Source organism: Myotis daubentonii, chromosome 14 (genome assembly GCF_963259705.1).
Source record: "Myotis daubentonii chromosome 14, mMyoDau2.1, whole genome shotgun sequence".
Taxonomy (NCBI): domain Eukaryota; kingdom Metazoa; phylum Chordata; class Mammalia; order Chiroptera; family Vespertilionidae; genus Myotis; species Myotis daubentonii.
In genome coordinates this window covers 34,210,488-34,235,156 of record NC_081853.1, presented here as the reverse complement: position 1 = coordinate 34,235,156, position 24,669 = coordinate 34,210,488, and the positions used below count along the sequence as shown (strand labels likewise).

The 24,669-nt window shown below is 40.6% G+C and overlaps 1 protein-coding gene across 4 annotated transcripts in view; it reads right to left on the bottom strand.

The window, feature by feature from the left end:
* Positions 1 to 24,669, bottom strand: part of CPNE4 (copine 4) — a 347,796-nt gene that overhangs the window by 126,308 nt on the left and 196,819 nt on the right. For all 4 annotated transcript variants that reach the window (XM_059663961.1, XM_059663964.1, XM_059663962.1 and 1 more), the window contains exon 3: positions 101 to 280. In XM_059663961.1, coding sequence (XP_059519944.1) covers positions 101 to 280 — 180 coding nt within the window. The remainder of the gene's footprint in view (positions 1 to 100; positions 281 to 24,669) is intronic.

The window sequence follows — 24,669 nt, the reverse complement described above, 5'->3', positions numbered from 1 at the left end:
CAAGAGAAAACAAGCATGGGCTGAATGAGAGGAGAGAAAAAATGGGAGGAAGAAAGATCCTTCAAAGGCGAGAGGAAGGAAGGGACATCTGTTGACCCACCTGGCCAAGTGTGCACTCCATGCCACCAAGAAAGTCGGCCTCTTTCAGCCCATTGTGGTTGCTGCTGATGTCATGGACCTCAAACCGCAGGCGCTGCACCTCTTCAAAGTAAAAGTCCACAGTAAACAGTTTTGAATACACTGGGTTTATGCAGGTGCGAATCACCTCTGTTCTGTCAACCTGCAAGGAGAGAGGGAGAGAAAACCCATCAAGGATTAGGGCTTTTTATTATTAACCTTTAGGCAAATTAATTTTATGGTGCTTCACCTTCTTGCAAACCATAAATACGCTCCATCAAGTCACCATGGCAAGCAGTTCAAAAATCTTCAAGGAAGGACCCTCAGAGAATGAGCCATTTCAAGGAGGAAAATCTTATTAGATGGGATAATCTGAAGCTTTGTATTTAAAGATTTAGTGTTGTTAGGTAATAGGGCAGCAAGATGGATCAATTATTAATGACTGCCTGGAGCCTTAGAATGACAGAGTCTGAGGGCACATGTGGGCTCAGGAGGAAAGAAATCGGTCATAGATTAGTGATGTCTGGTGGCACAGTAATGGTAAATGACTGTGTAGGTGCCCATTTTAGCCAATCTTACTCTACATAGGATACGTAACTCATAATTCCCAGCATAAAAAAGGCCAGGAGAATGGATATGAAGATAACTGCCTTGGTCTTGAGTATGCCTTACTTTGGGGCTATCATGTTGACTCAGTCATTTTGATTCTTTAGGCTTCAGTTTCTTTATCAACAAAATGAGAATTAGAGGATGAAAAGCCACATTCACACATGGCAACATGTGGCAACTGCCCTATTCGTAAGGGGCACTCATTCTCCAGTTTCCAACCTCTTCTCTCTCCATGAATTTCCCTGCCTAACCTCTAGACATAGCTTTGCAACATCTGGTCCATATTTGTAGAATAATGAGCATATAATAAGTTATTTAATTACATTCATATGGTATCTTTTGATAGAGAATTTCAAAATGATCCCCAAGAAGTAATTTCTAGGTGGATCTGATATCCTTAAGACACAGACAAGGAACCTTCTCTCCTGTGGATGGAAGAATAGAGTGAAAGGCAGGCTTACAGTCCATCCAATTCTGGTCTATTTCCCTCTGCTTTAACCACCCCAAATGGCACAAATGGCTGATTTGCACCGACCCTTCTGCTTTTCTTTTCACTTCTTGATTTTCAAATGATGATCCCACATGGGTATAAAGTTCACAGTGGCATCAAGCCATGCAGCTCAGACAGACTATCCAAGGCAAGCTCCCAGCATGCAACACTGAATGACGAGGTGTTTTTGAAGAAAATGACTGGTTGGAAAGAAATTAAGCAATACGCATTTGCATTGCCAAGGTAGGTCATTTCCAAAGATAATCTCAGGGCCCGTAAAAATCCTAACAGCACATCGGTGCTCAGGAAAAGAAGGAGAATGATGATAGAAGACATGCTCTCAAAACTAAATGCTTATTTGAAAGATGTTTCAAGCCCTTCTGCATCCCAGCCATTATGGCAGATGATGATCTTTTCTGGAGACTGAAGCCAGGTTGAATCTGAGCAACAGAGCCTAAGGTAGCTCATGTTTCTCCTTGAGATGTGATAAGGTCAAGGTGATTGTTTCCAAAAGACTGTCCACTGACTGATGTACTGGTTGCACCAGAATCAAGCAAGCAGCTTTCTGTAAAACTCAGATTCCTGTTTCTTCCCCCAGCAATTTTGATTCAGTAGTATAAGGTGGGACCCAGAAATCTGTACTTTTAAGAGTGTCCCAGGCAATTCTGACATAGGAATATCAGAGTAAAGGATTTAAGAAGATGCAGGGTATATCCCTTGCTCTGGTGTGAGGTCTTGTTTGTTTGTTTGTTTTGTTTTTGTTAAGATTTATTTTAATCTTGCTGGCTCTCTGATACCAAGTCTTCAAAAAGTGTTCGTATCACCTCTCCTCCCTACTCATACTGCCTGATATACTCATGTTGCTGTATAGTTTTCAGAACATGTTCACATCCATTTTTAACTTGACGCTTAGAGAAATCATGGGATGTAACTGGACATTATTTTATATATAAGAAAAATCAAGGTCAAATATCAGGTGATAGAGTGGGCACATGAACTCATGTCTCCTGACCTCAAAGTCTGGATTGTCTTCCTTAATTCAAGTTTATTCATGAGTATCCCTTGAAAATGAAAATGAAAAATGCAGCTAGGTTATTGCATGACAGCGATAGACTCAATCATTGAATATTGCTTTTGATGAAATGCTTTTAAAAAATGTTATGTACAACATTTTTCAGTATAGCACTAAAGTTTATAATAGATAATACTTACGGGATGCTCTTACTTTAAATATGCATTATTCAGGTATAATTGACATATAATAAATCACATCTATATAAAGTGTGCAATGCAACAAGCTTGACATATGTACATACATGTGAAGTCATCACCACAATCAAGATAGTGAACATAACCACTGCCCCCAAAGTTTGTTCACGCTCCTCTGTAACTCCTTCCTGTCATCCCTCCCTTCCCACATTCCCAGGCAATTACTTTTAGATTTATTCATTGTTATGTGCATCAATGGTTCATCTATTTCATTGCTGAGTAACAGTCCTTGATGGGAATTTGGGTTGTTTCCAGTTTGGCTATTACACATAAAACTCCCATGAATATTCATGTACAAGCATTTGTCTGGCCATATAGTTCTTCTTCTCTTGGGTAAATACCTAGGGTGAAATAAGTGTATGTTTAAGTTTTAAAATTCTATTAGGTGTGTAGTGATATCTCTTTATGGTTTTCATTTGCATTTTCCTAATAACTAATGATGTTGAACATGTTTTTATATCTTTACTTGCCATCCTAAGGTAAAGTACCCATTCAAATCTTTTGACAGGCACTGTCTTATTATCCTTATGACAACACAGGAGGCTCGGTGATGACATTCGTGCACTGGGGGAGGGGGAGAGAGGAGGGGGGAGGAGATGGTTGCTCAGCCCAGCCTGCGCCCTTTCGAGAGGCTCCTACCCAGCCTGCGTCCTCTCGAGAGGCTCCTGCCACTGCCACTGCACTTACCAGCCATGAGCCTGGCTTCTGGCTGAGCAGTGCTCCCCCTGTGAGAGCGCACTGACCACCGGGGGGCAGCTCCTGCGTTGAGCATCTGCCCTCTGGTGAGCAGTGCATGTCATAGTGACTGGTCATTCCACCGTTTGGTCAATTTGCATATTAGCCTTTTATTATATAGGATTATGAGGTAGGTACTATTATTATCCCCTCTTATCAGGAGGTAGAGAGACCCTGTATTGCAAAAGGTAGAAGTTAAATCTAGGTAGTCAAGCTCGTGAGTCTGTGTATTTCACCTAAACCCTATTGCTCAAAGAAATGCACAAGCCAGACAACTAATGTAAAATGATGAAGTGATAGAAAAAGTTATTAAACAAGCCTGTGGTTGTGTCCCTAGCAATCTGGTTTGTCCACTGGGCATATCGGAGATGAAACGGAGGTTCTGAACACTGACCAACCCAATCCAGGTTGGATTGTGTAGAGACAAAGTCAGTATGTCTTTAAGAAACAGTTCAAAGCTGTGCATATAATGACTGTCCGGTACTTTAGCTTCTTAGGGCTGCTGGAACCAGGGGTGATGAACATCTTGCCTGAGGGCCTTGTACAGCCTGCCAAATCATTTGGGCTGGCCCTGCCAAGGCATTAATGGAGAGTTCATTAAATGTTTGAACAAATATAGCAGGCCAATGTTTAAGTGGATAATTCTGTATGGCCCATGAATGATGTTATAAATATCCAAGTGGCCCTTGGCAGAATAAAGGTTCCCCACCCTTGCTAGGCAAAGGAGATGAGGTTGTTGGGAGGTAAGCACTAAACAATGTGATGCTATTAGTGGGGAGAAGGTGAAGGCAGGGACCAAAACCAGTGCCTGTCACTGAATGGTCTATGGTTTCCTGGGGAAGTACAAGCCCCTATCCCAAGGGCAGCAGAAGCCGGTGAAGAATGACATGGATGGCCAGAGAGACAGGATGCCTCCAGGGCAGGCGTATAATTAGGCATTCCTTCAAACTGATCTTCTTTAAATATCTCTGCAATATTCATTTAGTGAGGACAGGAAGAAAATTAATTTTCTCTGAATAAAGAAGGGGTAGCTTTCTTTATGTTAAAAAATAGAGGAGTTATTACAATTTTTCAAACCATGTAACTTCCAAGGGGACATATTAATCCACATAAAATTGCCATAATAAAGTCAAAGCACTGAACCACCAGAATTGAATATCATTATTCAATTTCAGAATTTCGGCTGCTTGTGGCTGCTGATTTCAAGTGACTACCCTATAGTTGCAACAAATATATTGTGAGTCTCAAAATCACTCAACAGAGAGAGGTTGGTGCTAGTGAGACATGACTTTTTTTTTAAACAGTTTTTAAAAAAATATATTTTATTGATTTTTTACAGAGAGAAAGGGAAAGGGATAGAGAGTTAGAAACATTGATCAGAGAGAAACATCGATCAGCTGCCTCCTGCACACCCCCTACTGGGGATGTGCCGGTAACCAAGGTACATGCCCTTGACCGGAATCAAACCTGGGACCCCTCAGTCCCCAGGCCGACACTCTCCACTGAGCCAAACTGGTCAGGGCAAGATATGACTTTCATTTTCCCATTTAAGTGCTTTTTGTACTTCCATAGGATGAAAATTCTTTAACATTTGTTGGTTATATAAAGAGTCCCATGTGGAATCAAGTGTACTGGTGCCATTTTGTGATATGTCTACATGCTGAGGATGCATCACTTGTGGGGGCCTGGCTGACCTGCCACATGGACTGGGGGTTCCTGCCCACCAGCTTCTAAAACTGAAAACATGTCTGATATTGGCAGCCTTTGCTTCTTTAACTTAAACAACCCTGGGCAGAAGCTGACCTTGGACCTTGAAACATTTGTCTAGCCTAGTGGTTCTCAATGGGGGTGATACTCCCTTTCCAGGGGACATTTGGAAATGAGTAGGAGTGTTTGGGGCTGTCACGATGAGGTGACACCACTGGATACTAAATATCCTACAGTGTGGACATTAGTCCTGATGAACACAGAACTCCACATCCCTCAGTGCTAGTGGTTCTCTATAGGTTCAACCCACCTTCCACCCCAACTAAACAAATAGAGAAACTTCCCCAAGGGCTCTTTGGTTTTCAGAACAAGCCACATGAAGAGACTTGTTAGCCAAGGGAGGAACAAAGAGTGAGATCCTCTCAGTGAGAAACTTTGGAAGTCACCCCGTTTCAAGTAAAATTTTTGTGTGTGTGGGAATAGCACACTTCAAGGAACTGACTCCTTAGGAAATCATTTCAACCTCTGCCTAGTAAATGATTTCATTCCTTCTTGAAATGGATGGCAAGTTGGGTGGTGACCAAAGGAGATGGTAACTTTTCTGCTCAGGCAAAGAAAGGGGTGAGAGAAAAAATGATGAACTTTTATTGTACACATTCTTACCTTCCCACAGAAGGCATTTACATGTTATCTTCCATTCCTACTGTCATTAACTTTAAAATATATTTTTATTTCACAATTTAACATATTTCAAGTTGGAATGCATGTTATAATTGATGATATGCCATTGTTTAATTGGAAGTATTTTTTTAACTGGTAATACATCAAATAGTGTTTCATTTTACCACTGATTTATCATTTTACCAATGATTCTATTAAATATATCACCCTCATTTTGCAGATGATAAAATAAAACTGCATCAGAAAAGCAGTGGCAAAAGCAAGGCTCAAACCTTGTCTGATTCCAAAATATATGCTCCTTCTACCATGCCATTTATAATGGGCTGAATAATGTCAAAGTTTAAATGTTAAGATCTGACTCCTCATCACCTTAGAATATAATCTTATTTGGAAACAGGGTTGTTCTAGAAGTAATTCATTAATTGTAGTCATACTAGGGGAGGGTGGACCCTGATGTGATATGACCGGTGTCTGATAAAAGGGGAAATTTGGACACATACACACACACACACACACACACACGAAGATGCCATTTGAACATGAAGAAAGGTACTGGAGTGATAATGTGCTTACAACCCAAGGAACACCAAAGATTGCCAGCCAACCACCAAAAGCCAGGTGAGAAGCAAGGAACATAGTCTTCCTAGTGTCCTCAGAAGTAACAAACCCTGCCAACATCTGATCTCAGACTTCTAGCCTCCTAAACTGTGAGACGATACATTTCTGTTGGTTAAGCTGTCCAGACCAGTGGTCACCAACCTGGTGGTCCGAAAGGTTAGTGACCACTGGCAGCGTTTGCCAACCAGTGGTCTGCGGGCCACTGTGGTCTGTGAGGTCCAAAAGGTTGGCGACTGCTGAATTCCAGACTATGCTACTTTGGTATGGCAATCCTAGGAAACTAATTCATATTCATTCATTCTCTCTCTCTCTCTCTTTCTCTCTCTCTCTCTCTCTCTCTCTCTCTCTCTCTCTCTCTCTCTCTCTCAGAACATCCAGCCTGGGACACCTCATAGACTTATCCCCAAAAGGCACTCTCTACCCATGACATGATACAACATTCAAGTGTCCTAGAGTAAACAATAAGTAATTCAGAACTACAAATGCCTCTCTCATTATCAGTCCATTGAGACCTCCCTTCATCTTCCTGCTATACACTTAACCCCACTTTCAAGTAACAGCCTCATGTGTCAGCTCGGTTCTGTTTCCGGAGCTCAAGGGATGAACCTGCTGGCGAGCCTGGAGCTAGATGGTCCTTTCACCTCCTGACATAGCCCTGGGGTTATGCTGTTCCAGGTGGACAGCCAAGTCACATCACCTTGACCAGGAGTGCGGTTCAGAAGTAAATGAAATAATCACCACCCTATGCCCACTTTCTGAGAGGTCTCTAATGCTAAGACCTGAGTCCTGCTCTCCCTCTTCCTTTGCTGTCCTCCCCTGCCCTTCTAGGCTGATGGCTCCATCCACACAGAGCCTGAGCCAACCCTGACTGGATGGGCATATCAGCAGGGGTCTCACATGTCTTGCTATGCCGACCGCCTCTGTGTTCTCCACAGCTGTTCCTTTTCCCCAATGTGAATGCCCAGTTTGTGTGGCTTAGTTTTCTGATCCCTGCTCCATGTCTCACTGCCTTGAGCCCCAGCCCACTTAGCATGGGGGTCTTGTCACTCGCCCAGTGCTATGCAATGAACTTCTCATGATGATGGAATTGTTTATATCTGCACTGTCCGAAACGGTAGCCGCTAGCCAGACACGGCTATTGAGCACTTGAAATGTAGCTAGTGGGATTGAGGAATTGAATTTTAAGTCGGTGAGGGTGGGGCCCTCATGAATGGGATTAGTGCCTTTATAAAAGAGACCCCAGAGAGATCCCTTGCCCCTTCCATCACCAGGAAGAGGGCTCTCACCATACATCAAATCTGCCAAGGCCTTGATCTTGGACTTTCTAGACTCCACAACTGTGAGAAATAAATGTTTATTGTTTATAAGCCAACTATCTATGGTATTCTTCTATAGCAGCTTGAAAGGATTAAGACATCAGGTGATTTCGCTTAAAAATCTATCCAATAGCTTAAAACTCTTAACCAATACACAGTTAATGGTCCATATGTACGAACACATCAACAAAACAGAATGCGTGTATTAATCATGCCTTTATGTTTTCTATATTTTCTATGTTTTGACACCTTGGGGCCTTGTTGGTCCTGAAGGGGCATGTTCCTCCCAAAGATGGCCAATTCTTAGAGATAGCGAAGAAACCTGGACCAGGCGTTCCACATGTAAACCAGCCAAGCCGGAGACCACACCCCCAACCACCTCCTTCATCCAGCTCTTACCCTCCAGATCACCATTCCCCTGCCCTACCCAGCGCCAGGTATCAGCTACCTAGTCACCAACACTGTTCCCCAGAGCCCACTGAAATTACTCAACCTAGCTAATCCTAAACCTGCTAACTCTGCCGGACCCATTCCTTCTTATGAAAACCACAATAAAGGCTCTTGCCCATATTTTCTCCCACTCCCTCTGCCTTCTGACTCACCCCAGTGCCTCTCCACGTGGCCTTGTGTGGCAAGTAGTCCTTCTTGTTTCTAGAGAACTCACTATAAACTTCTTCCTTTATGATGGTCATCTCCATGTCAGGGTGTCTTATCATACCAGATTAAAACAAATCCTGGGTGCCCTGGAAACAATTTAACTGTGGGCAAGAAGACAGTCTGATAGAGAAGGAACAACTAAATGGAAATTTAGGAATTATTTTGTGGATTTAAATTGCTTTTTGCTGGCCTCTATGGTCAGTAAAAGAAAGAAGATGATGTTTATTGAGCATCTACTATATGCTACTATACTTACATTACACTACTTAGTTCTCTGAACTCAGTAATATTGCAAGGTAGATACAATCAATATCTTCATTTTGAAGGTGAGGAAACGGACCCTCGAGGAATTTATTAAGTAACATGCCCAAAATTATACTTGCAGCTTCTGAGAGTGCTGAACGGGAGGCCAGGCTTTCTGTTCCATGTATGTATGTATGTATGTATGTATGTATGTATGTATGTATGTATTTATTATACCCCAGCTACCTCGCTTCACACCAAAGATGAAAATCAAAGCTGCCTTCCCTAATTCTGCTTTAAGTTAGCAAAGACAGAATGGGGAAGGATGTTTCTCATCTACCCACAGAGCCAATTAGATTCGTGAGACAGAAGCATATGCTAGACTTGACAGATACAAAAAGCACATTTATAACCAAATAATATGGGTACAGGATATGATAAATAAGGTACGTAAACTCTGTCCATTGTAGCTTCATAGGGAGCTGGCCTGTGGCTGGTAGAGCCAGGTGTTTTCTGGCCATGGTTTCAGGCAGGAACTCCTCGTAGGTGCTGGGCTAAATGCATTAGCTCGGCTCCACGTGGCTGCAGTATCTGAGGCTTCATTCTTGGATTGCTTATATTTTTCTCTCTATATGGGTTCCTAGGTCACCTCATCTAATCTCATAGTTTTAAATAAAATTAATAAATTGATGACTTCCAAACTTATATCTAAAGCGCAGATGTCCTCCCTGCACATCACATTCATCTAACTGAGCTGTCCCCATCCCCACCCTCGGGCAGCAGCACAGACATTCTGCCCAAGGGGAGAAGCGAGCCTTAAAGCAGCTCTGCCTGAGGGGGCTCCTTTGACTGGGAACATAGCCTGGAGAAGTTATAACTCAATGCTTTGTTGTTAAAAGCCATGGAGATCTTGGTGAAGAGCAATTAAGAGAGGGCTAGTTGTCTTCAGATCCTAGTAGCAACAAACTTCTTGGTAGAGCAGGCAGAAATTAATAGAGAGAACCAAGGAGAGAGGCCAAGAGGAGCCCTCTGGGGTAGGGAGGCTGTGGGCCTTCCCCAGACTGCAGCATCTCGGGAACAATCAGAGCAGGGCATAGGGCAGACTCAAAAACATCTCCAAAGACACACAGAGATCCTTTAGCAAAACATGGAGGCCCTACTTGCTCAAGGAGATTAAGCACAAACTCAGACTAACGCTAGATGAACATGAAGCTTCTCTGACCCAAGGGTGACTCCTAGGAAGCTCTGCTTTAAAAATGAAATCAGCCCTAGCCAGTTTGGCTCAGTGGATAGAGCGTTGGCTTGCAGACTGAAGGGTCCTGGGTTTGATTCCGGTCAAGGACATAAACCTGGGTTGTAGGCTCAATCCCCAGTAGGGGGTGTGCAGAAGGCAGCCAATCAATGATTCTATCTCATCATTGCTGTTTCTATCTCTTTCTCCTTTCCTCTCTGAAATCAATAAAAATATATTTTTAAAAAATGAAATCATACTCGGTGCACAACGGAAGACGCTGCCCTTCCAGGACAGACTGGAGAGAGAATCTCAAAGCTACCACCGGGTTCCTCTATGTAAGGCAAAACGGCAACTCCCTGAACACTGACACAGACTCCCTCCCACCCTCCACCCTGCCTCCACTCCTACATACATGTCCAATGAAAGTATGAAAATATAACTGGACAAGAAGATTCAAGCACAGACTCAACTATCCACTCTGTCTCTCCACTTCACATTTCACAGGCATCTCAAACTTTAAATGTCAAAACAGAGCTCCTCATAACCACTCCTGGCCTTCTAGGGAAAATTAGAAAAAAGATTTCTAAATTAACAAGGGGAAATGATTAGTAACTTTATCATAGTAGCAAAAATAAGGAAACAAACAAAAGGAAATAATAATGTTAAACAAGTAATAAACATAACTAAGATGGAACGAACAAAATAAAGCATAATGCAGAAATGTAAATAGACTGAAGACTATACAAAAACTGTCTTATGGCTTAATGTAGTTTACAAGAAACAGAGAAAATAATAAAAATTAAACATAAAGGAATGAATCCAATGAGATAGCAATCTAAAGAAAACAGGCTTAGTGGTATTAATAGCAAAGAAGATGGAATTTAAGGTTAAAGTATTTAACAGAGTAAACAGAGGTGCCATCCTATATAATAAAAGCCTAATAATATGCAAATTGACTGAACGGCAGAACGACCAGTCGCTATGATGTGCACTGACCACCAGGGGGCAGACACTCAACACAGAATCTGCCCCCAGCCTGCAGGCCCTGACTGGCGGCAGTGGGGGGCCGGGCCAGCAAGCGGGCGGTGCCAGGACAGCCAAGGCGGGTGCCAGTGGGCCCCCTCCCTCCCTCCGATTGCCCTGCCGGTAGCCCTGCAGATCGGCCCTGATCACCTGCCAGGCCTAGGGACCCTACCCATGCACAAATTTTGTTCACCAGGCCTCTAGTGTAGTTATGTCTATGAAAAAGATATGGGTCATAAATGAGAATATATACAAACATAAAAATCATCTATACATATGAAACAAACCCTATGCGAAATACTACAAAAACACAATCACTATGGGAGATTTCAATACACCTATCTCAGAATAGACAGATGTATTAGATAAATAATAAATAAGGCAAAAGAATATACATATACATACTCTTATTTTTGTGCTAGGCACATATACATATATACATACATACTTAAATATACATATATACATACTTACCCTCATTGAATAGGAGATTGTTTTCTTATGTGTAGGGAACATTTATGTAAATTAACTTTATAATAAGCCTCATTAAGTAAACCTTAATAAAGTTTAAGCACTAGAGATTTTATAGGACACATTCTCTGAAAAAAAAAAATCCAATAAAAATAGAAATAAAAAACTAAAAAGTGACCGAAAATCTTATTTACTGTGAAGTTTAAAAACAAAATTCATGGATAGTCTTTGTATTAAAGAGGAAAAAGGCATTTCAAACAACCAGAAACAGACTTCTCATCAAACCCTATGGGACTCAGAGAAAATTCTACTCTTTGGAAAAAGTGTAACCTTAAATGTGTTTACTACTAAGGAATAAAGAATAAAAATATAGAAATGATACTTATCATAAGAAACTAAGGCGACATTAAAATAAATCAGAAAAAAGTAGGAGGTGGAATTAATAAACATAAAAGTTTATGTCAACAAAATGGAAGACAGAAATATAAATATGGGAAAGAAAGGAAATTTGGGAGGCGGTTCTTTGAAAAGAATGTAAAATAAAAGAGATCAACACCTAGAAATCTGATTATAGATAAAAGAGAAAAAACAATCATAGATGCAGGAAGGATTAAAAAATATTACATGCAAATTATTTCCTAAAGGGGAAATGATTTTTAGCAAAATATGAATTACTCAAGCCTATCTCAGAAGTAGAAAACTTGAATAGACCAACAACTGTAGATGAGACTGTAAAGGTGATTGGAGTTCTCCCATTGAAAAGGGCATGAGGACCAGATGGGTTCACAGCTGAGATTTATCCTAACCTTTGTAGAATATATGATTAGGATGTCACCTCAACTGTTCTAGGACATAAAAGATCTAGACAGCTTCCCAGTTAATTTCATGGAACCAGCATACATTTATTACCAAAATCTGATAAAGAATGATAGGAAAATAGAAAAGTACACACCAACTTCATTTAGGAATATAGATATGAAGTTCTAAATAAAACATTGGCAAAGGAATCCCGCAGTGTGTACAAAAGTACATTCTGATCAAGTAGAGTTTATTCCAGTGATGCAAATAGAGTTCAATATCAGATAATTTATCAGTTCAATTAACCATAATACATTAAAGGAAGGAAACTGTGTGATCATATCTATAGACACTGAAAACAATACAAAAGGCAAAAATGACTGGAAACCACTTAAATAACTAGGAGAAATAAAATCTGAATAGAAAACATAAGCTAATAAAACCATTTCAATTAAAGTCATTAATGAGGCAATAATGCCTGTTTTTACTATTTAAATTGTCTAAAAGGTTGTTTGAAAATATATAATAAAATTAAATAACTAGAAGCTACACCTAAAATTATAGCTAAAATGACCTTTTTAAAAAATTAATTACATGATAGTATACCTACAATGAACTGAGACACTAATAAAATCTACCAATATTAATTAAAAAGTTTAATAAGGTGCCTGAAAATAAAATATAAGAATTAAATACAGAAAAATTTAAAAACTATTGACTTCTCTTTATTTTAACAATAATAACACAGAAATGGAAATAGGAAAAATAGTCAATGGTGATAAAGTATTTTTTAAACTTAGATTCAATTTATTTTCAAATTGCCTTTTTAAAAAAAATATATTTTATTGATTTTTTACAGAGAGGAAGGGAAATAGATAGAGAGTTAGAAACATCAATCAGCTGCCCCCCTCACATCTCCCACTGGGGATGTGCCCGCAACCCAGGTACATGCCCTTGACCAGAATCGAACCTGGGACCCTCCAGTTTGCAGGCCCAGCTCCATCCACTGAGCCAAACCGGCCTCGGCTTTTTATTTTATTTTATTTTGAGTTAATTGTAGCTTCATATGCAATTGTAAGAAATAATACAAAGATATCTTTGTACCCTTTACTCAGTTTCCCCCAATAATAATATCTTACAAAACTATAGTGCAGTATTATAACCAGAAAACTGACATTGATATAAAATATTTCCAACACCACAAGGATGCCTCAGATTTCCTTCTTCATAGCCATACTCACTTCCCTCACACCCCCAACCCCTTTTTAACTGCCAACATTCATTAATCTGTCTTCCATTGCTATTGTTTTTTCAATTCAAGAATGCTTGTTAAGCCCTAACTGGTTTGGCTCAGTGGATAGAGCGTCAGCCTGCGGACTGAAGGGTCCCGGGTTTGATTCCGCTCAAGGGCATGTACCTTGGTTGCGGGCACATCACCAGTAGGGGGTGTGCAGGAGGCAGCTGATCGATGTTTCTCTCTCATCGATGTTTCTCATTCTCTATCCCTCTCCCTTCCTCTCTGTAAAAAGTCAATAAAATATTTTTTTTAAAAAAAGAATGCTTGTTAAAAGGACTCAAATGGTATGTAAGCTTTTGGGGTTGGCCTTCTTTACTCACCACAATTCTCTGGAGATTCCTCCAAGTTGTGGGTTTCTAGTTCCCCTATACTGCTAAGTAGAATTCCATGATGGGGAAATGCACATTTTGTTGAACTATTCACCTATTAAAGAACATCTGGGCTGTTTCTAGTTTGTGGCTATCACAGATAAAACTGCCAGGAACATTTGGGTAGAGATTTTTGTGTGTGTGAACATAAGTCTTAATTACTCTGGGACAAATGCCCAGGAGTATAACTGTTGAGTTTCATGGTAGTTCCATGTTAATTTCTAAAGAAACTGAAAAACTTTTTTAGAGTGGCTGTATCATTTAACATCTTCATTAACAATGAATTAGTGATCTAGTTTCTCCAAATCCCCCACAGCATTTGTTACTGTCATTATTATTTATTTTAACCACCCTGATAGGCATTTAGTGATATTTCAGTGAGGTTTGAATTTGCATTTCCCTAATAGCTAATGATGCTGAACATCTCATACGCTTATTTGCCATTTACATTTTCTGTTTGATGAAATGATGCTTCACGTCTTTTACCCATTTTCTAATTGGATTTTATTTTTTACTGCTGAGTTTTGAGATTTTTAAAAATATACTCAGGATGGTCCTTTGTTCGATATGCAGTTTGCAAATAACAAGGAACTTTTCTTCCCACGTCCTAATGGGTTCTGATTCGTTGAGTTAGTTGATTCACATTTAGAGAACATCCTGTGTTAAAATATGTAACTTTGAACACAAGAAAATAGCTTCTAGCTGCAAGAGTGTAGTTGATTCTGTAGGTTAGGTGCTTCTGTGACATGAAGCTATGAGCCATGGCTCCAAACTGTACACCCAGGCACCACAAGGCATCACAGTGAATGCACAGCCACACTGGATATGTTCAAGAGAAATACAGGGATATTTTCTATCTATTGGCTATTTTGCAAACTACTAGCTCTAAGTAGTTTACATTTTCATCATCAGATCATTACTGCATTTCTTTTAATGCCATGATATCTCTGTGAGACTAGATTTTTGGCAGTTCCTAAAATGTGGAACAGGAAATGAGAGTGGTGTGGTCCGATATGATTTCAAGGTGTGAGGAGTTGTGGAGTGCCCCAAAAGGCACGTGCGTCCCTTTACCAAGTAACTATGAGGATCACAGAGTGAAACATAAAATAGTTTCCTTCCAATTCATTTGGGCTACTTTTTTTCAAACAACTTGCTCCTTAATAAATGGAATGAGCCTATGCACTGTGAGAGAATTATAGAGCCGCGAGGGCATCACGCTCCAGGATGGCACAGAGTAAGCGAAGGCAATTCAATCCTGCGGAGGAGGCAATAGTGGCAACGGCTATGAAAATAGCTACATGGGCCACTGACAGATGCGCATTACTGAAATACAATAAACTCCTTCTTTTGTGAATTTGTAAAAAAAATTATTTTTAATCCTGCAAGTGCTACCCACTGACTACTCATAGTGAACCCACGGAGTTAATGCTATTCCATCCACTGCCTCCATTACAACCTGAAGGGATGAAAGAATACAAAACAATTACAAATTGATCACTGTTCCATGGGGTCTTCAGGAGCCAAAAATCTGAGAGCTGCCTTGCTAGGAGACTCAATAGATTTGACAAGTTTCTGAATATTCAGAAGCTGGGCATCAGATCTATTCAGGATTTACACTTCCCGGTGTTAATTATTTCCTTTGTGTGTTTTGTAATGGGATTTGTTAAATACAAAGGACACATGTCTGCCTTATTATATTGTTATTCACTAAATCACATTAGGATCATCTGCCCTATCCTATTATAGGCATTCTTAATCCTTTTCCAGAGAGACTCTCCTGTCCAATTTCGAAATGTAAAACTTCCCTGGCATGTCTAAGAGAAATTCTTGAGAGTGTACTTCCATAAAGTCTCCGTTCCCTTCTGGGAGAATGTCAATAAACTCATCTAGGTCCTCCTGAACTATAATTATTACACCCCCAAGGGCAGTGTACAGTGTGCCATGCGTTACTGGAATTTTATGGGTGACTATGAAGAGACAGTGGGTAAAAAAATGCCAAAAGCTTTGGTGTTTAAAACACTTTGTCATCTCTTTTGCCGAACACAAGTAGTGTTAATATAGTCTTGATAATTAGACATATTGCCTGGAATTATAGGGTGCTACTATTGGGGAAAAAAAAGGGAGTCATAGAGGCAGAGATCTGCAGGAAAGTAAGCTTCTGCGGACTTTCATTAATTGGTGGGGTGCCAGGGGGTGGCTCTAGGTTCCCACAGACCATGAAATAATTTGGGTCAAGTTCAACCAGATACACAAGACAGCTGACACCTGTACTTAGTACCTTTATAATTCTATGCTCTTGCTGTTTCTGATTGCATTTGCCTCTCTTAGAACCCTAGGACGTACCGCCCCACAGTGATGTCTTGGGTTAACTCTCAACAACTCTATGAAGAGAAAGGAGCAAAGACAGATGTTGAAATGGAAGCAGGTAGGATGTCTGAATGTTTCTCAGAAAAACAACAACACGTGATTCTCCAGCTGAGAGGAGATGAAAATCTGCGTTAGCACTGCAAATGAACAAATTGGGAGGCCTTTTTGAGTGGAAATAAATGGCTGGGTTACTATTTATAGTCAATCAATTAAGGAGCAAATGATAGCACCCACGTGATGTTCCCCTGCTTCGTGAAATATAAATAATGATCCACCATGATGCCCATTTTATTAAGGCTCTTTTGAGCAACTTTGATGTTTGCTTCAAGGGAATGTCATTTTTAAAATAAGTGACTCCTGCCCCTTCCATCAAATTCTCACTCTCCCTTTATGGTTAAGGCCAAATATCCTGGAGAGAGAAGTCTTAGTTGGCTCAACATTGCCTATTTCCTCTGTATGTCTGAATATTAAGAGGTGTCCAAAGAGACAGTGTCTATTTTATGATCTTTCTGAAATCCATTTAGGTGCACCCAGTGGCCACTCAAATGAACAGCTACTAATTATTTTGCAGATTCTATACTAAATATTCATATACCTGATCTCATTTAAATCTCACAAGTGCCTTAGAATGAAGATAGTATTATTCTCATTTTGCAGATCAAGAAACTGAAGATCACAGTAGTTAGCTTACCCCAGTTTTATTCATTCATTCATTCTTTCATAACTGTTTATAGAGTGCCTACTGTGTGTTACACACTATTATAGTTACTGAAGATAAAACAGTAAACATAAAGGAAAAAGTCCCTGGATTTATGGAATTTGTATCCGAATGGGAGATATAATCAGCAAATGAAATATGGAAGATATAAAATATACTTAGTGATTATATTGTACAAGTGTACAATTCTATAATACATCATCTGTATATTGCATTGTGTGTTCACCACCCCAAGTCAAGTCTCCTTCCTACACACCCCTTTACTCTCCTCTACCTCCCCCTACCCCCTTTCCCTCTGGTAATCACCATACTGTTGTCTGTGTCTATGAGTTTCTTTTGTTTTGTTTATTTGCTTTTGCTTAATCTTTTTACCTCAGTGGGTATATTCTGTTGAACAAAACCAACTTAGAAACTGCCCTCATTAAGTAAAGAACCCAGCAGTTAAGTGACAGATGCAGATATGGGTCAGGGCTGCCCATCTCAACCAAAGGCTGTGCCCTTAACTGCATTATGCCTGTCAAATCAAAGACAGCTAAGCTTCTCCATGATATCTTATTTCTAAACTAAGGTTCAGTATCTTAAGATATTTTTGTTTAGGACAAACAAGGAACTACTTGCTTTTGTTACTCAAGTTGAGAATTAATATTGAGTAATATGTAGGATAAAAAAGAAACCACAGGAGAAAATATCGGCTGGAGTTCAAGCATTTCTAATACCTTGTGAGGCTTCATTGTTAAAGCAATAGTATGACTGCTCAAGATTACGAGGGGTGTTAGGTGGGGTGAAGTGGCTGAGGCTAGGGCTGAACACCTATTTTACCTTAAAATGTCTGTGAGCTTGAGAGTCACTTAACCTCTCTCGGTCTCCAACATCTCACCAGTATAATGAGAGATATTTTCCAAATGCAATTTATGAAACATTACCTGGCAAGATATTCTGGGGAAAGAGAGAGGGAGAGGGAGGGAGGGAGGGAGGGAGGGAGAGAGAGAGGGAGAGAGGGAGAGGGAGAGAGAGAGAGAGAGAGAGAGAGAGAGAGTGAGTGAGTTTGGGAGGGGGTAGAGAGTTGTGCCAAATAAACTGGAAGATTCGGCATATTCTGTCCCCTTCTTGAAGATCCACAATACCAATTAGCAAATTAAAGACCCTGGTAAGTTCTGTAACGGGCTTGCGGACAAACTGCATGTAACTAAAACATTATGAACTTTCTTGCCCGTAACAGTGTATTTTATGTCTGAAAAGACAGGGCGTGTACATATCTAATCTCACTGTTGTGAGCGGAGGTTGAATCATTCATCACATATTAGCATGTATAGTCTGTAGTTGATGCTCAATGTATGTTAGTTCCAGTGTCTTGTCTCATCCCATCTCTTTCTGACATTAGTTAAAACACACAACTTTCTAGGTCTTTGTTTCTTGAATAATAAGAGTAAACAATACATGCTTTCAATACTGTAAGTGACAGGTGAACTTAATGTAGTGCTACCACTCAGAAATAGTCACCTCTCCATCTGTGTGGTTTTAGGGAGAAAGTGTATTAGGGAAAGATCTTGGCCCATCACCTCATATGGCCAAGGGCTTCAACCTCCCTCTTCAAGGTTTGAGAGTAATTTAAGAGAGACAGTGTGATGACATGCATATTCTAACTTCCCCCCAGGCATTAACAAGTGAACAGTCAGGCTTATAATCTGAACAGGGTAACCAGAAGAAGAGAGAGCTGACTAACATCCTAACAATACCAAGCAAGAGCTAGATAACCACTTCTTGAAATAGAAATATTTGATAAATATAATTTCATTCCTTTCAGTGGGAAAGCTCAGGTAATAACATTAGAAATATCAAGTGTTTTTCCCTTACTTAAGACATACATTATTTCTTTTTCCTTCACCAAGTGTAAATGGGCAAAGACTTATGTTCTTTTCATATTACAATTAAACTTGTACATGTCAAGGCAGGAAAAAAAGTCTCACACACACACACACACACACACACACACGTGACTAGACTAGACCAACCCCATTAAGATTCCTGTAGGGAAGGAGGAGATAAGGCAAAAAAAGAATATATAGACACAAAATGGATTCTTTTAGAAAACAAAACTATCTTTTCTACACAGAATAGAACTATCTAAAATCTCCAGATACAGTAATTAATTTTCCCCTCAAGAAAGTCGAGGTTGCATGTGTCCTTAATTATGATAAAGCAGCCAGTGTTTGATTCTCTTGCACAATGAGTTTTTCCTCTTTAAATTGGACAAGCAATAAAGTATCCTGATAAGTGTGATTTAGCAACTGACTTAATAACTGAGATAACATGAACCACATTCAAGCAGCCTTCCTTTGATGCAGCTGATCCAAAGTACACCCTTCTGAAGTGCCCGTCATGATAAACCGGTCCAGTGCTCGCTGTGCTCACAGGGAGTTATAATAAATTAGGTTGTTATTCTTCCAAACCTTCGGCTTATTTCTGGAGCTGTGCTCAAGTTAATGATAACTCAAATGCAGTATTAGCAGTTATTATCTGTCACTTTAAATAGTGCTTAAGTAGCCACTGTTCCCTGGTATAGATCAAGTCCGAGGCCAGGTAACATGGAAATTATGATGGGCAGAACAAAGAGGCCACAGGAAACTGTGCCATTGGCTCTTTGATCGGATCATATTTACCGCCCAGACTTCACGTGTCGCAGGCAGCCAGGCAGGCAGGCAAAGAATCTACAGGAAATTCGTTGCTAACATTAAGGAAGAAATAGCCCTCCCCTACACTGCTTATGGGATGTACTTTTTGGGAAAATTTAGCAATAGGTACAAAAGCTTTAACAATGTCTGTGTTCTTTGATCAAGTAATTTAATATTCAGGAATTAATCTAAGAAATGTTGATCAAAGCATTTTCAGTCATAGAAGAAAATAGGAAACAATTGAAATATCCAATAATATACTTTGATTAATTGACTATGGCACACCCAACATTGTTTGCAGCAAACACTAACATGGAGTGCCAGCCTATGTAAGTATTAAAGTTTTAATTTGTTTAACCTCCAAAACAACCCTAAGGGGCAGTGTTGTTATGATCTCCATTTTAAAAGTCACAGGGATCTAAACAACTTGCCCAAAGTCACATGGCTACTACACGGAGGACCTGGCATTTGGACCCAGTAGTCGGCACTTTAGTCTATGTTCTTGATCTCTATTTATGCTGCCTAATGACAATGGAATAAATGCTCCATCAGTACAACTGATGTTAAGGATCCACATTATTGGAAAAATGTTCAAAATAGGTGGATGAATGAAAAAAAGCAGGTTACAAAATAGGTTGGACAGTGTGACCCCATTTTTATAGGAAAAAATGAATCTATAATAATAAAAGCATAATATGCTAATTAGACTGGACGTCCTTCTGGATGTCCTTCCGGACGACCTTCCAAACAAAGCCGGGGCTGCGAGGGAAGCCCCGGTCCCTGGTGCCAGAGGAAAGCCGGTGCCGGCAGCTGGGGGAAGAAAGGCCTCCTCTTGCACGAATTTCGTGCATCGGGCCTCTAGTGTATGTATACTAGTAGAAAGAAAAAAGCCTTAAAGATATAGCCAGCTAGTCACAGTGTCTACTTTTAGGTGGCATTTTTTAAGGGTGCTTAAGTTTTCTTTTTGCTTATCTCTTAGTTGTAGTCATTGCTATAAAGACCATGCATTCAAATATTAAGCCTATGAGAAATCAAAGAAGTAGAAATTTAAATATAAGAAATACTATAATTAAATTATAGTATATATTTTGAGTCATACAACTTAATGCTAGTCATATTGTGGTAAAAATAGTACACTCATGCTTTGCTGCTGTCAGTATAAATCCCCACTACCCACTATAGAAAGTGGCCTGCAGTATAATTCAAGACATATGAAAATGTTCATTTCCTGTTACCCTATAGTCCCACTTTTGGAAATTATCCTATGAACACAATTCAAAAGAAGAAAACTGCTTTATGCATTTAGTAAGAAATACATAACAAAGACTTACTTTTTGCATCCACTGGTAGGATTGGGCAGGCTACCAGGGCCCTTATTTGTACAGCTTCCCAATGGGCCTGTGAGGAAGACAATGACTAGATCCAGAGAAGAGCCCTGAGCCGGTTTCACAAAGGCCTCCTGTCAGTGTTCTCATTGTCACTACAGCAAGGAAGTGCATCCAGAAAATGTAAGGAACAGACCTCATTGTAGAAACACCAATGGATTGTGGGATGGAAGGCCTCTTGGGCACGATGCCTGTGCTGTCACTGGTATTGAATTCAGCGACTTATTTCAGGCTCCTGCCTGAGGGTCTATGAGAAAGTGGATGAAGGCCTCCTCCCTGTTTGGGAACTCACAGGCATCGGTGCAGAAAGGGCCTCTTCCTCCCGAGAACTGAACATGTCACACTTCCCCCGCTCTGTGATAAACCCTACTGGGACCAAGCGCGTTTCCTCCTTCTGCACTGAACGTTGCTGGGAACAAACAAAAATGATTTAGTTCATCGTATTAGAAAGTACTTTGCATTGGGAAGATGAGACCATGAACCAACCTAACAGCTTATTTATGAAGACGAATGGCTTGCTTATTGAGTTGTTTTAGGCCATTCACCTTACTGTGCCCACCAATCAAAAGCTCATAAACTCTCCCCAACCAAACCAGGTCTGTGCCTTGCACGACCTGCCTTCTGTCACCCAGCCCAGACTCTAACACCCTTTAAATGTCCTCCCTTCACCCTACCCCACCCGAGACACTACTAAGACTGCATCCAGGCAGCATTCCCTTTCACTGCAGTGGGTCTCATAAACTTCACTTTCTTGATGAATAGCTTTTCTGGTGGTCTTTTGCTAAGGCAACAGTTGACTTCTCTGAGACTGAGAAACAGAAAAAGAAACTGGAAGGCAGAGGGAGCCATGAGGTGATGGAAGAGACGTTGCTGAGGTGGAGGCAGACCCCAGAACCTCGGAAGGAGAGCCACATCATTGGGAAAGCAGGCAAAGAAGAGGCTCTGTGGAAGAGCGGGTGAAGATGCTGAGGATGGAGAAGTGGCATCAACTCACTCACCACTGGAACCAAATGGTACAAGGAAGAGAACAGGCACCTCGGGCAGATCTGGCACCAGCAGCTTCAGGGCTGCCAAGCTTCAGGTGCCCAAAGAGAAGATGCGAATCCTCCTGGCCTTGTGACAGGCGAGGGGAGGACTTGGAAAACTAGGGCTCCAGAGGGTCCATTTGTTGGGGCTCAGAGGTAGAGCTCTAGGAATGCTGTTGACTAAAGTACTCAAGAACTGTTAGCCTTTATCTATTACTACTTTATTATCATTATCCCCTTGGTGGAATTCTTCCAGATGCTAGTAGGAGGAAACAATTGGGTAGCTTGGTCAAAGATAATCATGATATTATTATATATAATAGCAAAAAAATATAAATAAGCTGTGGGGTGCTGGTAAATTCGCAATATTTGCCAATTTGTATTGTGTAAAGACTCCCACCATGGCCAAGTTTAAGCTACCAATTTGAAGTCACTGAACCCAGAGCAGGGAAGAGGGATGCACAGTGAGCCAGCACACACGAGCTGGTACACGCTGGCTCAAACACCCACTGGGAAGAGGCTTAAATATTTGCCAAAGCAGAGTGGTCCATAGGCTGCCCCTTGATAACCTAATTTAATGCCATGAAAATCAGAATTATAAAGACTAGATACAGCCCTACAAAATGTTTATAATAAAAAAAATTAAGATTCAAAATCATATCTGTAAGATGCAGTTTTGCTGAGTTTCTGTGCTCACCATTCATTTTACAATCCACATTTAATGTTGTTTCATTTGATTTTGTTCTGAAAAGCAATTAATAAGCCAGTGGTGTCCTCAAGCAAGGCTGCTCTAGAATCAATGATAAATGACAGATGGATTGGTGCCAAAATCAGGATGGGGACAGGAAAAGAACACAGACGAGTGGGACCACTTTGGTTTGTTGTTGAAGCAAGGCTGTAAGTGAAATTTCTCTTTCATTTGGATGCCCGTTAATGTTGTCTCCGTAATAAATCATAACAAAACATCAAAGAGAGTCTAAACAAAAGCATAAACGCATGTGCAAAAGGACTTTTCCTTCCTCTCTCTTTTCTTCCCTCCCTCCCTTCCATTTTTGCTTTCTTTTCTTCTTCTCACGTTTCCTTGTTTTCTTTCTTTTCTCCCCCTGCTTTTGTCTTTAGTCTTTAACAGTGATGGCAAACCTATGACACACGTGTCAGAGGTGAGACGCGAACTCATTTTTTTGGTTGATTTTTCTTTGTTAATGGCATTTAAATATATAAAATAAATATCAAAAATATAAGTCTTTGTTTTACTATGGTTGCAAATATCAAAAAATTTCTATATGTGACACAGCACCAGAGTTAAGTTAGGGTTTTTCAAAATGCTGACACGCTGAGCTCAAAAGGTTCGCCATCACTGGTCTATAGCTTATTTATGACATCTGATTTTGAGATAGTAAAGGCTTGACAAATGGTGTGGAAAGTGGTGTGTGAATGTATGCGTGTGTGTGTGTGTGTGTGTGTGTGTGTGTGTGTGTGTGTGTGGTGTGCGTATGTATTCTATTTAGATATTTAATTTAAAAAAAGAAAGAAAATTTCATTACTTCTTAGCTTGGTTTACCCTCTATTCAGGAGTGATGCACTGTATTGAGACATATATTTAGAGCTGGCCCTTTAAAGAAACCTGAAGAAAACCAGTTCAGACTGGTTAAAAAATTAGCAGCTCTGGAGGGCTGGACCTGTCTGAGCCCAATGAAAGGCATTTTTTAAATATAAACAGCCAGCCCAGTTCTCCCTTCAGCTTGGCTGGGACACTGATAAGAGGGGCTGGGGGGACAGCCGTAACCCCTTTCTCCAAGGAGAGAAAATTGTTCACGCTTTGAAAGAAAACAAGAAATCACAGCCACACTTTTCTCTGCTTCCTCAGCGAATATTTCTTCAAAACAAGAGCTTCAGATCCAATCTGTCTACCAAAAGGATAACTTTGAGCTAGAAGGATTTCTCTTCCATTCCCCAAGTCCCCTCTCCCTAAACACCACACTCAGATTTCAGTCTTTATGAAAAACACGTTTTGAGTGTTTGTGTCTGGAAAGTCAAATACCTTATCAAGTAGAGCCTACAGTCTATTGCTTTATTGGGAAACCACATCTTCCGGTGGCAGATTATTTGGGTCTGGCTTTTCTGCTCCCTTGCTTCCCTTCTCTTCCCAGGTCCGGTGAAGGAGAAGACAGTGAAAGGAAGGCAGCTCACCACAGCTACTGGCTAGGAGATCTGGAACCCAGCGCTTGGTGGAAGGAAGCTAAGACGCATGACTGTATCAGGCTTACGCGATTCTGTGTGTTTTGGAAGTCTCAACGCTCTCCTGCTCCTGCCTCTGCCATTTCTGCAGAAAACAAAGAGCTGGTTTTGAGGAAGGGTTGCACCCTCTTATTCTAGAACCCAATCCTGACTTCCGGTGGCTTGTCATCCAAGAAAGCAAGGTTCTGTCAGAGCCCAGGGATTCCAATTTCCCATTTTACCAGGAGAGGTAGGAACGGAAACAGACCACTAGAGGATAAACTGGACACAGGAGAGACTTAGGCGAAATCCTATCATCCACGTAATATCCTGAGCACAGAATGAATCCATCTGTGGCGGGAGATATTGAGTCGGAAATCATCCTTTGTGTAAATGCCCTTCGTGTTGATCTTTTCTTTCCACTCAGTGTTGTTTGGTATCAAACAGAATCTCTCAATTTTTACAAATTGCAGCACTTACTAGTAAAGGGCCTTGCACTGGAGGAAACTCCATTCACACAACCTGCAAAAACAGCTTTACTCAGAAGGATCCAGGACAGCGGTTCTCAACCTGTGGGTCGCGACCCCTTTGGCGGTCAAACGACCCATTCATGGGGGTCGCCTAAGACCATCCTGCATATCAGATATTTACA